We start from the raw sequence: 14,010 nt of genomic DNA, 5'->3' as shown, positions 1-14,010 counted from the left end.
TATGTTTGCCATGATTGAATTTGTTATTTAAACTTAGTTGTTTTTTTTTCTCTGTTCCCAAACAGTACTGTGGACAGTCTGGAGGACCCAATACCACAGCCATCTCCACAGTCCAATTCAGGAGGTGCAGAGACCCCTGCCGTGTTTTCACTGGAAGTGAGTCCCACAATTCAGGCTGAAGATGAGGCTGAATGTGTGCAAAGGGGACTTTCTCGGCCTGGCGAAGTCAACCCGGATGAGACCCAAAAGCCACAGAGTAGGCGAAGGAGGTGTGCCCCTGAGGCTTCTTCTGGGCTACCTACTAAAGAACTGATTAACTCCCAAGTCATTCAGTACCTAGCCCAGAAGAGGACTGAAGGGCGTGAGGAAATGTTAATGAGGGGGCTGGCACCTTTACTCCAACAAGTGCCGCAGGAAAAATAAGCAACATGTGTGGCTTCACTTACTTTAGTCCTTGAAATGTATGGACACCCATATCAGGGGGACATACATTCCCTCATTGATCGCATGAGGCGGCAAGTGGTCTTGGGCCAAATTCCACTCCAAGGCAGCTTACCACCTAGGGCCATCATGCGCCGTATTACACCCAGCCAAATATCCCTTCATCACAGGATTCAAACCCCCCTTTGGTTCAACAATATTATCCAGCAACATATCCCACAGGGGCCCAGGATCCTGCCCAGGTTCGGCCAGGACCCTCATATGGTTCTGGATCCTTCACAAGGGATCTGTTAAACTTATAAAACTGTATTTTATGTTAATTTATTTATGTAATTTTATTTTATAAATGTTATTGACAGATGCCTTATGTTCTTGCTTTTTCCATCCCAAAATTAACATTTCAACACATGTATTTGTAAAAAAAAAACTTAAATTATAGTAACCATAAAGCTTTTTAAAACCAAAAAGCCATCTTCACATTTTTTTGTAGTATAGTCCTTAAACCTCAGCCCACAAGCCCACGTCAAGGGTCCTCATTCTCTTGCGAGTCCCTACACTCAACTATAACATAAAATGTATGTAATCTGTCTGAGAAAAATAATAAACAGCTAAAAAGCCCAGAAGAAATCAAAACCTGCCACGAATAGTGTCCATCTGCCATGTCACGGACCCCTCTGGGCTGGAAAAGAAGTTTGCATAGAGTTCCCGAACTGCAATACCTGCAGTGCCAGGTTGTCTATGCAGGGTCAGATCCAAACCCAAACCTGATGACGTAGGAAATTCTTCCATGTCAACAAAAGAGGAAGCCTCGTGAATCCTGGTGAAGTTGTGTAGAACAACACAAGCTTGAGTCACCAGGGAAGCATTCTCCGGATCCATTTGTATGGATGACAGAAACACCCTCCATTTGCTAGAGAGTATTCCAAAGGCGCACTCAACATACCGACGGGCACGAGTCAACCGGTAATTGAAAATGCGCCTCCTGTCATCCAAACCACGTCTGGGGAAGGGCCGCATAAGGCTACTTTCACACTTGCGGCAGGACGGATCCGACAGGCTGTTCACCATGCGGCTATTTTGCCGTGCCTCCGGACCGCCGCTCCACCCCCATTGACTATAATGGGGGCGGAGCTCGGGTGCAGCACGGCGGTGCATGGCGAAAGTTGCCGGACTAAAAAGCCTGACATGCAGTAATTTTAGTCCGGCGGCCTTTCGCCGTGCTGCGCCAGAGCTCCGCCCCGTCCCCATTATAGTCAATGGGGACGGAGCAGCGGCGGCACGGCGAAATAGCCGCAGGACGGATCCGACATGGTGAACAGCCTGTCGGATCCGTCCTGCTGCAAGTGTGAAAGTATCCTAACATGGGGAGTCAATGCAAACCCTTCATCAGCAACGATGATAAATGGAGCTGGTGGACCTGCATATCCGGGCAGTCTTCTGGGCTCAAGCAGGGCAAGCTGGTTGGCATGAAGCCGCTCACCCATTCTAGAAGCACTAAAGATGCAAGCATACGCAGTGCTTCCATAGGCCCCAATATCAACCATTATAAACCAGTAGTTACTGTCAGCAACAGCCAAAATAACTACCGAAAAATAATGTTTATAATTGAAGAATCGGGTCCCTGAGTTGACCGGCTTCTTCACACGGATGTGCTTGCCATCCATTGCCCCTATGTGCGCAGAAATTTGGAAGCCCTCAGCGATCCAAACCCAATCGGCCGCTCTGGGCTGTGGCATCACCGTCTCTCGGAGTCGATGCCAGATGATGTGCCAAGTGTGACGCACTATCCGAGATATCATTGAGGTTCCTAAAAGAAACTCAAAATGCAGGGATGCAAATGAGTTCCCAGTTGCCAGGAATCTGTGGAAAGAAATATAAAAAAATTACAATCATAACTCCTTCAAAAATTAATACATTATCAACATACTTCCTATAATGGTTGTTCGAAAACATGTGTTTACAAACATAATAATACAATTTTTACAAACAATAATTTGAACATGAAACGTCTATAAGTACTTCAGACCCCCCCCAAAAAGGGGGCCCTAATCCAACAAGCTCTGTTACACATACTGCATTCACGCCATTTCCATGCAGAAAGTCAGAACAACGCAGGATTATGTGACTTCTCTATTATGCATGATTATGGCAAGCACAAAAGTACATTTTATCTTTGCATGTTATTTGGAAAATGATTATCATTATATAAAAAAAAAAAAAAAGGAAAGTTCTTCATACATTAGCACATCTAACATCACCCATGTAACTCATGACAGAAGCACTAGACATTACTGTTAAATAAATAACACATTGCTTACCTCAGCGTGACGATTAGCCTTTCCTCTGGGGAAATGCAGCGTCTCATGGTCGTGTCCTCAAAGGTGAGGACACTACGGAGAGACGACAGCAGGATATTAAACGTCAACACTGACATCTGTGAGAGACAAAATTAAGATTTCTCCTGTAGTACACATTTGTCTCCACTAGATGGCAAAAACTCAATTAGGAGCCTCATGTACATCTTCTTTGTCTTAAGATCATTAGTGAAAGAAAGGAGGAGTTAAGTTGCTATCTTTCGAATGTGCCAATCAACTCAGGAATGGAGTTAGTAAACCAACCCTTTTTGTCACAGAGCCAATGAACTTTCATCTAGGACTACCCTTTTTGTCTACCTCATGTTGCCTATATAAGTGTATGTAACTGTAATAAAGAGAGATATTTTTCCATGATACCAGCCTGCATTGGTCTCTGAGAGAAAGCTGTATGAGCTCATACTTATAATTCTAATTGATTTGGAGCCACACAAAAGAAGAAGTTGTGTCGTAGATTTTGCGACAACAATTTGGCGCCGACCGTGGGGCAGACAGCTTGCGTAACTTCCGATTCAAACGCCAGGAGAGGACTTGCGTAAAACCATCAGACGAGGCATAAACTGCAGTAAAGGTAAGAAGCTTTTATTCTTACAACCTCCTCTGTGTCTTTTGCCCAGGTGTTTTCTCAAGAGTTGAATTGGTGTTATCGCGATATAAGGGTTCAAATTATAGCTGATCTGTCCGTTAGAAAGAACCTGTTGAAATATTCCTTCTTTGTGTGGTGGAACATGCTGAAACTAAACGGAAGTTGTTAGACAGCTGAGTCGGATATCCTGTGACGTAGAATTGGATCCCAGCCAAGTTCTGACGAGAGCGTTTGGAGATTCATGAGTAGTGACTAGGGGTCCTCATGAGTGTGCAGGATTAACACTGATTGCATAGTAATAAGCAATTGGAGGTTATTAAGTTGGTGCCCTGTACAAGAGAGATTGTGGGTTCAATACTATTATATCATTTGAGCTTTGTGCAACTGCGTTTGAGTTAGTGGGTTCGGTGGCGATTACTTATAGTAATCGGATACCGTTTGAGCTTTGTGCAACTACGCTTAAGTTTGCGGGTTTGATAAGTAGATATTGTTGAGCTTGGTGTACCTACAATAATGGGAAATTCTAATGTTGCAGGACAGAGTGAAAAAATGTTAACAGCAGCTCAGTTGATGAGAGAAAGAGAAGGAAAAGTTTCAGTAACTAAGTTAAAATCATTCATGCAGGCAATTGGTATGCATGAAACTGGAAGATTAAATGAAAGTTTATGGAAAAATATATTGCAAGAAAAGAAAGGTTGGCTGAGAGATAATAATAGGCTGGTGCAAGCAGAGTTATGGTGGAAGTTGTCTGCAGATGTGACTGATGGAAAGTTGAAAGAAATTGAGAAGAATGGTCAATATTGGTATAGTAAGATGGAGGATTTGGATGTGATAAGGAACAAAGAACAGGACAGTTTGCCATGCGGCATCCCTTCCCCCACCACATCTGTTGTAAGTAATCCTGGGTTCTAGTGGTCCAACAAACAATCCATTGTGTCAGTCCCTCCTCTACACCATGTGCTGGAATGTGCTCATCAGGACCACCCACTGTGCTTTCTGCTTCCTCTATCCCTTCTCCATCCCCCAAAACTGTTTCCTTTGAACAACAACCCCCTCCTTATGGGGGGTGGGAGTGTGTGTGCAAACACAAGAATGCTGAGAGGAATAACATGTGTGCTGTTTGTGGATCTCAAAGACAGGACACAATTCCTATCATAGGTCCCAGCACTGGATTATATCCAGTGATGTCTTCCAATAACCCTTCCCAACTGTATGTCCCAACAGTTAAAAATGTACCTGCAGTAATTGCCCCTATGATGCCTACTAGAAATATTCCAGATCAGTCTACCCAATCTAGGATTGCATCCCACTTTAAGTCCATTTTCAGACTTGAGTGGATTTCTATCACAGGAAAGTATGGGATATCCAACATCAATGTTGGATATGCGAAATCTCATGCACCCAGTTTCCCCTATTATACCATCTCCGCCAAATCCACCCCGACCAAATATATCCTATCGTACGCCCAGGTACCTAACCCCTGGAGCTGCTCCTCTCAGAGGTCCAAATGACATCCCTGATGAACCTGTGTATCGCCCTTGGTCCCCTAGTGAGATGCTGGCCATGATGAGTAGAATCCCCAATCCAGAGGACTTACCCATGCCATTCTGTAGGGAGTTAGCGAAGATAAGGAAAGCGTTCTCATGTTGCTGGAGAGATCTAGAAGATTTAGTCCAGTGTAAAGCTGGTGACTCCTTCTCTCAGATTATAGCCTCTGCAGTGGGATCTTATGAGGGAGATGATACTACTTTGTTGTCCGGTGAGCGATACATAGTAAGACTCACGGAATGGGGGAGAAAAAGATTAGGTGATCAGTCTGTTACGTTGTCGGATATGCATCAGGATAAAATGGAAAGTGTGGAGAAATTTTACACTAGACTCCAGCAGAGATGGGTGGATTTGGGCTTTGAGTATACTTCAGACATGCATGAGAGGATTTTGAGTGCTGCTTTTGTGGATGGTGTTAGGGAAAGCATTCGCAAAGGTCTGGTATCAGCTAGGCCTGAATGGAGAACTATACAGCCCTCCATTTTGTTACAAGTAGCAAAGGGGGTAGAAGCTGAATTGAACAAAAGACCTAAGGCGGGTGTGGCCGCATACCAGCACTTTCCCCAAAAAGGGGGAAGGAAACCATATTATAATTCCATAAGATGTTTTAACTGCGGCAGGGGTGGGGCACTTTGCACGTCGTTGCCGATCTCCACGCCCATGGGAGGAGGAAGAGGAGGAGAATGCTCAGCAGCATCCCCAAGTGCGACGCCCATAGGAAGCTGGCAATCCAGAGTCAAATGCTGTGCCCCTATTAAAAATTCAAACCTTAGGGCCTGCCCCAGTTGTCTCCTTGGCAATTAATGGGGGGGAGCCCATCCCCTTTTTGATTGACACTGGAGCAGCCAAAACTGTTATTCGCAGCAAACATGTAAAAAGATCCCTCATGTCTAAAGATAGTATTCCATGTGTAGGAGTAGACGGTAATGAGATTCCTACTCCTCTCACAAAGCCAATACAAATTGCATTTGCCCCAAACCAACAAATGCTAAGTCGCCTCTTAGTCAGTGACACCGCCCCTGTTAATTTGCTAGGAGCAGATTTGTTGCAGAGAATATATGCGCAGATAACATATCTTCCTGATTGTACTGTGAAGTTACAAGGCAAACTAGGAGAAGAGGATATATGTCTCTTAGCAGCCTGTGATTATAATCCATTTCACATGTACGTGTCTACACTCTCTGAAGAGGGCGTGTCCCTTCTGCTGCAACAATTACCTGCACATCTGTGGGCCTGCGGACCTACAGATGTTGGCCATTTATCTGTCCCTCCAATGATGATAGAACGTAAACCTGATGCTCCTTTACCTCGGAAGGCACAATATCCCCTTAGTATACAACAAACGGATGCCATCACCAAAATAGTACATGATTTTGTCAGTAATGGGGTACTAATTGAAACCACCTCTCCATGTAACACTCCCTTGTACCCCATTAAGAAAAGGGGGGAAAAAGGTCAGCCAGTGCAGTATAGAATGGTACATGATCTTAGGGCTGTTAATGAGGCTACAGTTTTTAATACCCCTGTGGTACCAAACCCACATACGTTGTTGGCACAGATTCCCCACAGTGCTACCCATTTCACTGTGGTGGATCTTGCAAATGCATTTTTCTCAGTTCCGTTACATCCAGATTGCAGATATCTTTTTGCTTTCACACATGACAGGAAGCAATACACCTGGACGGTCTTACCACAAGGTGCCCATAATTCCCCCAGTATGTACAGTACTGCCTTAGCCCAGGTTTTAGCAGATTGGCCCACTCCATCTGAAGATTGTCTTACTTCAATATATAGATGACTTACTTCTTTGCTGCCCGGGAGAGGAGGTGTGTAAACAAACCTCAGTGTCTCTTCTCACCTTCCTGGCTGCAAATGGCTGTAAAGCTTCCCGCAAGAAGCTTCAATTCTGTTGTACCACTGTCACCTTTCTAGGGCACTGTATATCTGCTGGGATTAGACATCTCACCCCAGACCGTATAACTGCAGTTGAACAAATTCCTTTGCCTACTACTGTGGGGGCTCTGAGAATTTATTTGGGTCTAGTCTCATACTGTAGGCCTTGGATCAGAAATGCCTCTGCTCTTTTGCAACCCTGGTATGATTGTCTCACCTCTCTTCCTTTTTCATTGACAGATAAGGCCGTGGAGAACTTTCATACGTTAAAATTAGTCATCAGTTCGACACCAGCATTGGGTCTACCGGACTACAATAAAGATTTCAGACTTTATTGCACTGAATGTCTTGGCCATGCTTCAGCTGTTCTCACACAAGCTAGGGCTGGCCAACAGCGTCCAGTGGCGTATTACTCTGCCAGACTCGATCCAGTGGCTAGAGGAGCGCCATCTTGTGTCCGTGCGGTAGTGGCTGTACAACTCATGCTTGACAAGAGCTCTGAGATTGTGCTCAATTATCCAATCACTGTTTTTGTCCCTCATGACATCTCGGCCATTCTCACACAAGTACAGCCTAAACACCTGTCCACTGCCAGACACCTTAGACTAGAATGTGCACTACTTATGCCACCAAATGTCACCATCAAAAGGTGCACAACTTTGAATCCAGCTACTCTGCTGCCTCTGGAGGGGGGAGGGAGTAGTGGTATGAGTCATCTAGCTGAATATCTTCCTGACCTGGAAGATAAACACGACTGTCTCCAATTAATGTCCCAAGAGACAGCAGGGTTTGATCACGTGGTAGATACTCCCTTAGGAAACCCAGATTTAGAGCTCTTTGTGGATGGATCGCGGTATGGTGTCCAGGGGAAGTTTTATACTGGGTATGCAGTTGTCACTCAGCACGATACGATCAAAGCGGAATCACTGCCCTCTCACAAGTCTGCACAGGAAGCTGAACTTAAGGCTTTGGAAGAGGCCTGCAGGTATGCGGAGGGAAAAACTGCAAACATCTATACAGATTCCAGGTATGCTTTTGGGATCACCCATGATTATGGTCGTGAAATTATGGGAGCCCTGGGTATTGAACAAGCCTTCCATACTGCGTATCACCCACAAAGCAGCGGTAGAGTAGAGCGACTCAACGGCACAATTAAATCAAAAATACAGAAGGCCATGGCTGAACTGAAAAAGCCATGGACAGAGTGTCTACCCTTGGCACTTTTCTCCATCCGGTATACACCTAACCGGAAGACAGGCCTGAGTCCATATGAAGTACTCTTTGGGAATGCCCCTAGACTAGGACTCTATTTTCCACAGCAACTCCAGATGCAGCATAATAGTCTTTCAAAGTACGTTATCTGTCTTACAAACAGACTGTCTAATGTGTATTCCCAAGTTTTTGCTTCTCTTCCAGATCCAGACAGCATAGAGGCAACTCATTCTCTACAACCTGGAGATTGGGTAGTGGTGAAACGACACGTGCGGAAAGTTCTAGAACCACGATTTGAGGGTCCACATCAAGTACTGTTAACCACCGCCACTGCTGTCAAGTTGGAAGGAAAGCCTAATTGGGTCCACGCATCACACTGCAAAAAAGTACCAGAACCTCAAGTGCTGGAATGACTGCAAGGGCCGTAATATCTTTTCATTTTTTTTACTATTCGTTTTATATTGTACAGGGGAACATGCACAGTCAGATCAAGTCCCAAATTCCATATTTAGAACAATATTAACACAAGGGAATCAGAATACAATTACATCTCCTACAGATTCACCCATGATTGACAAAATGGCCTTAGAGACAGGGTTTTCAGACACAAATGTATGGCTAGAATGGATCCGCTATACGGTTCTTTCCCAGAAGCGATCCAATTGCATAGCATGTGCTGCAGCTCGACCTCATTTGGGTACGGTACCTTTCCCTTTGAGTGAGGTTGCCGATCCTGAGGGTTTCAAGTGTATCCTTAAGATGTACACTGAAACCATTCCCAGTAATGACACCTCCCGCTGCAGGACATTAGAATTACTCTATCCTATTGTTCATGATAAAGATCATATGGGTTTCGGTATAACGCCATACCCTGGAAATTATACCTGTTTCAATCGTAACCATACAGGCAAAGACATTGGTGTTTTCCCTCCAGGATATTGTTCCTATAACATCTATCTAAATGAGACAAGTAGTGACTCTGATGCTTACCCTGACAAATGGTTTGTCCACCAAGGTTATCAACATTCGGATATCTGGTGGTTGTGTGGAGACATGAAGCTCCGACCCAGGATACGAATGGAATGGATTGGCCAATGTACCTTGATTAAGGTGCTGATGCCATTTGTTCTATTTTCGACTCTTGAGTGGGAGCAAGTCAGTACGCAAGCCAATGTCCGGTCAAGGCTAAGGAGGTCACTCCCTACATCTTTTGATTCTCATGTATACATAGATGCTATAGGAGTCCCTAGAGGAGTTCCTGATGAATTCAAGGCTAGAAACCAGATAGCTGCTGGTTTCGAATCAATACTTCCCACAATTGGCGTAAATAAAAATGTAGGATGGATTAACTATTTGTATTATAATCAACAGAGATTCGTGAATTATACCCGAGATGCAGTAAAAGGAATATCGGAACAACTGAGCTCTTCATCGGTGATGGCGTTACAGAATCGACTGGCCCTCGACATGATCCTAGCGGAAAAAGGAGGCGTCTGCAAGATGATCGGAAGTTCCTGCTGCACCTTCATTCCGAACAACACTGCCCCTGACGGAAGCATCACAAAGGCTTTGAATGGACTGACTTCGTTATCAAATGAACTAGAGGAAAACTCTGGAATCAACAACCCCATTAATTCATGGCTAGAACAGTGGTTTGGGAACTGGTCTAATGTGTTAGCCAATATGTTAATGACACTGGTGGTAGTACTTGTAGTATTGGCATTAATAGGGTGTTGCGTGATTCCTTGTTTTAGGAAAATTGTTTTTAAAATGTTCAACTCAACCACACCTGCAACAACCATGTACATGCATTGTGAAACTGACAAACCTAAAGATTATTTGGAGAACCTCTTTGAGGAACGCGATTCCGTCCTAAAACAAATGAAATCTTGTTGATAGTTGCGGAATAAATAGAACCAGATGAAGGCAAACCCGAAAGGGAGTTGGGGGGATCTGGTGAAGCAATAAGGAAAGTCCAGCTCTTCGCCGTTTAGGGCGCTGGGAGAGTACCTCACATTGCTTATTCATCTTGTATCTATTTACCGCAAAAAGGAGGGATTTGTGAGAGACAAAATTAAGATTTCTCCTGTAGTACACATTTGTCTCCACTAGATGGCAAAAACTCAATTAGGAGCCTCATGTACATCTTCTTTGTCTTAAGATCATTAGTGAAAGAAAGGAGGAGTTAAGTTGCTATCTTTCGAATGTGCCAATCAACTCAGGAATGGAGTTAGTAAACCAACCCTTTTTGTCACAGAGCCAATGAACTTTCATCTAGGACTACCCTTTTTGTCTACCTCATGTTGCCTATATAAGTGTATGTAACTGTAATAAAGAGAGATATTTTTCCATGATACCAGCCTGCATTGGTCTCTGAGAGAAAGCTGTATGAGCTCATACTTATAATTCTAATTGATTTGGAGCCACACAAAAGAAGAAGTTGTGTCGTAGATTTTGCGACAACACATCCAACAGTAGGCAAATAACTTTTCTGGATGCAGACGAAGATCATTGTACAGGGTATGAAAGTGTCCTTTCCAGCACCATTGGGAAACAATGGGATGGACCCAAAATCTCCACCTTCTCCTCGGCTCCTCGTACAACGGAATGGACTGCTGTCCCCATCGCCGAGCAAGAAGCCAGTGCAGTAGGACTGCAGTAGTGTTCTTCCATGTTGAAACAGCAAAATATGCTGTGAGCAAAGCCAATCAATCCAACCACAACCTATATACTGGAAAGACTGGAGAAAATGGCCACCAAACACACACATGTCCAGCATATATACCTGTATGCTGGGTGGAGATAGTAAAAATTACACAATTTCCTCCTTCCATTTTTTTTTGTGGTCCGCAAAACAACGGAAGACACAAGGACACACAATGGATACGATTTGCGGCAAGATGGAACGGATGCGGAAGCACTACAGAAACTAACTAGGATACAACGGATCCGCGTTCTGCGGACCGCAAAAAACATACGGTCGTTTGCATGTAGCCTAACTCTATATTTGTGGTCATGGCTATGGCCCAAGAGATATCCGAAGAACCCCAAGGAGAGAAACAACGGGAACAACCTAACCCAGCTAGGTGTGTCTTAGCTAACCTGACTAAATGGCTTGTTGTGTGCCCTAAGCCATGATCGTGGGTAGGCCTGTAAGTGGGCAAAAACCAAGCCAAGTGGGGTAGAAAAGGAACTCTAATGGCATGTGCAAACTAATCCCCAAGCCAACTGCAAGGTGTCAGGGATCTAGAGCGAAAAATTCGGGGTGTATGAGGCAAGGCCAGAAGGAGACCTACAACCCATCTTGTGGATGACAAGGCCAGAGACATGATGCTCAATATTGCAGATACTTCCCCAAAGCGGAATGGAGGGCCGGGAATACGTTGTGAAATGGATCATGAAAACCAACTGAACCTTGTAAAGTTTTGGTTCTAGGGAGTACTGCCAATGCCGTAGCCTCAGGAGATCGTGGGACCGAAACCTAACGGCCTAGACTATGCAGGAATGAGGGCCAAAAAGAACTATGCAGATAGGAAGAGAATCCTTGAATAGTTCCCCAGACAACAGCTATCTGCTATTCATGGTCCGCGCGTTGTTCTACTGTGTGCCCCTGAGAATTGTTTTAACGCTTGAGACGTGAAGACCGACCTACTATCAGAATCTTCTACCGTGAGGAGTATGCCAAAGTGGAATAACAGTACACATCGGAAAAAAAAAAGACGAATATTCTAAATGACGAATATATTTGCTATAACTTTTGTTTGTTAGAATATTCGTCATTTCTTCTTCGTCCTACAGCAGCACAGAAGGGATATTTCCCGTCCCAGTCACTCTATCATAGGACCGCCCACCTAGAAAAAAATCTAACAATCAAACAATTAACAATTAACACAATTGACAACACCCTAGGTACTCTATATAACACGCCAAGGCACTGCATCCATTGTGTTTTTTCTAGTCCTTACTCTGGCAGGTGATTCTCACCTTGCTGCCCACCTGGAAAGGACTTGAGCCTTGCGTTGTTCAGGCTCCGTCGGTCTGGCTAGTGGTTTCCTTGCCCAGACCTGCTATAGCGTATTGTGGCTGTTGCCTACCAGTGCGTTTGCCTGGTAATACCTGTAGCAGGTCGCCGGTCTGTGTCCAGTGCGTTTGCCTGGCTGACCTGGTTCCCGGTGTACAGACGTTTGCAGCCGGGTAAGTATTAGGCTGTCTGCCGGCGATGCCTGGCTCTGGTCTGATGGTGTTATCCCGGGTAAGTTCAGGAAGGGTTAATTACCTTTCTCTAGGTCCTGTGATGTCATCACATTGGGGGCGTGTTTTGGGCGGCAATTTCAAACTGGTTCCTATTTAGAGACTCAGAAGCTGTGTGCACATTCCTGCTGTGCGGGGCAGCCGAGTTCTGAGTCTCTGAAGGTATTTCCAAAGGGTTCTGCTGCCCTGTCTGTCTCCCTTATGCTCCATATTTGTACATCTAATAAATCTATTCTTTTCTTAGATGTCGAGCCGGAAGAGCCATAAAAAGACAAAGCACCGTGTTTGTGCAGGTTGTAGATTGCCGCTTCCAGATGATTTACATGATGACATCTGTGATATCTGTGCAGAGAAGTTACGCACGCCTGATCCGCAGCCCGCAAGATCTAAGCTATGCATCACTTGTCTACAGCCTTTATCACCAGAAGCGACATCCAATATCTGTTTGGATTGTACCCCACAGGACCCGTTAGCAGAAGAAGCAAACAAATTTTTTTCCTGGTTCAGAGAAAATATGCAGAATTTGGCGTCTACTTCTGGCAGTAAAAAGGAAAGAAGCCATCATCATCATCATCATTCAGATGACATGTCTCAATCATCAGCTATTGTATCTCAATCTGACCTATCCTCGGATTCAGATTCAGGTAGTGAAGAATTTTTTCTATTGAAAAAGGATTCAGCAGAAAAACTCATCAGACGCGTAAAGCATTGTCTGGAAACTAATGATGAAGAAGATTTGGTACAGGATAAGGGTAACCTGTATTACTTCCCAAAGAAGAAATCCAGAGTCCTCCCTGCTCATCCGGTTCTAAAGACCATCATGGAAAGGGAATGGAAAAGACCTGATAAACGCCTGGACTTAGGACCTCGCTTCAAGTCTCTATACAAGTTAGACCCGGCCGCATCAGAGGAATGGGAATTACCGTCAAAAGTTGATCCAGCCATTGCACGTCTGTCCAAAAGATCATTTTTTCCATCAGACGATTCTTCTCTATTAAAGGATCCTATGGATCGGAAAGCTGACACTTTCCTAAAGAGATCTCATTGCAACCTGGCTTCTCTACAGAAGGCAGCTATGTCCTCAGTGCCTGTGGCAAGAGCGTTAAGAGTCTGGCTCAGCGAACTAACCAGAGACATCCAAGCGGGGGTACCAAGGCATGAACTGCTGGATCAAGTATCGACCCTTAAGACGGTTGCGGACTTCCTTTGTGATTTTCCGCTTGATGTCATAAAGATCTCAGCCAAGAACATGGCTTTAGCGAATTCCACAAGAAGATCGATTTGGTTAAAACCTTGGACGGGTGATGCTTCCTCTAAATCCAACTTTTGCGCTCTCTCATTTGAACCGGGAAAGTTAATAGGATCCCAGTTGGATAAGATCCTGGAAGAAAATAAAAAAGAGAAGGCTTTAGCCTTTCCGCAAACTTTCAGGCCCAAATCTACCAGATTTCGTACGCAGAGAGGAAGATTTTCTTTTCAGGGTCGTAATAGACAGGAGCAAGGGAAGAAGTTTCACCCCCGCTACCAGGACAAGGGAAAGAAGAAACCCTCTGAAGCCCCTGCCTCCAATTCAAAATTCTGACATCAAGCCTGCCCTCACTGTAGGCGCAAGGTTAAGAAGCTTTTATATGAAATGGGAGAGTGTCACTTCAGACAGCTGGGTTCGGAATATCATCAAGAACGGTTATTCACTCGAATTCGTTCATC

The 14,010-nt window shown here is 44.6% G+C and overlaps 1 protein-coding gene across 1 annotated transcript; it reads left to right on the top strand.

Annotated features, from left to right (window-relative positions):
* Window positions 1–3,912: 3,912 nt before the first annotated feature.
* LOC122923175 lies at window positions 3,913–9,439 on the top strand. Its single transcript, XM_044273900.1, has 4 exons — window positions 3,913–4,290; window positions 4,750–5,158; window positions 7,081–8,476; window positions 9,424–9,439. Exons 1-3 carry the CDS (start codon window positions 3,913–3,915, stop codon window positions 8,463–8,465), a joined length of 2,172 nt encoding a protein of 723 aa, XP_044129835.1. The 3' UTR covers window positions 8,466–8,476; window positions 9,424–9,439.
* Window positions 9,440–14,010: the final 4,571 nt, after the last annotated feature.

Source organism: Bufo gargarizans, unplaced genomic scaffold (assembly GCF_014858855.1).
Source record: "Bufo gargarizans isolate SCDJY-AF-19 unplaced genomic scaffold, ASM1485885v1 original_scaffold_1308_pilon, whole genome shotgun sequence".
Taxonomy (NCBI): domain Eukaryota; kingdom Metazoa; phylum Chordata; class Amphibia; order Anura; family Bufonidae; genus Bufo; species Bufo gargarizans.
This window is presented reverse-complemented; position numbering and strand designations above follow the sequence as displayed.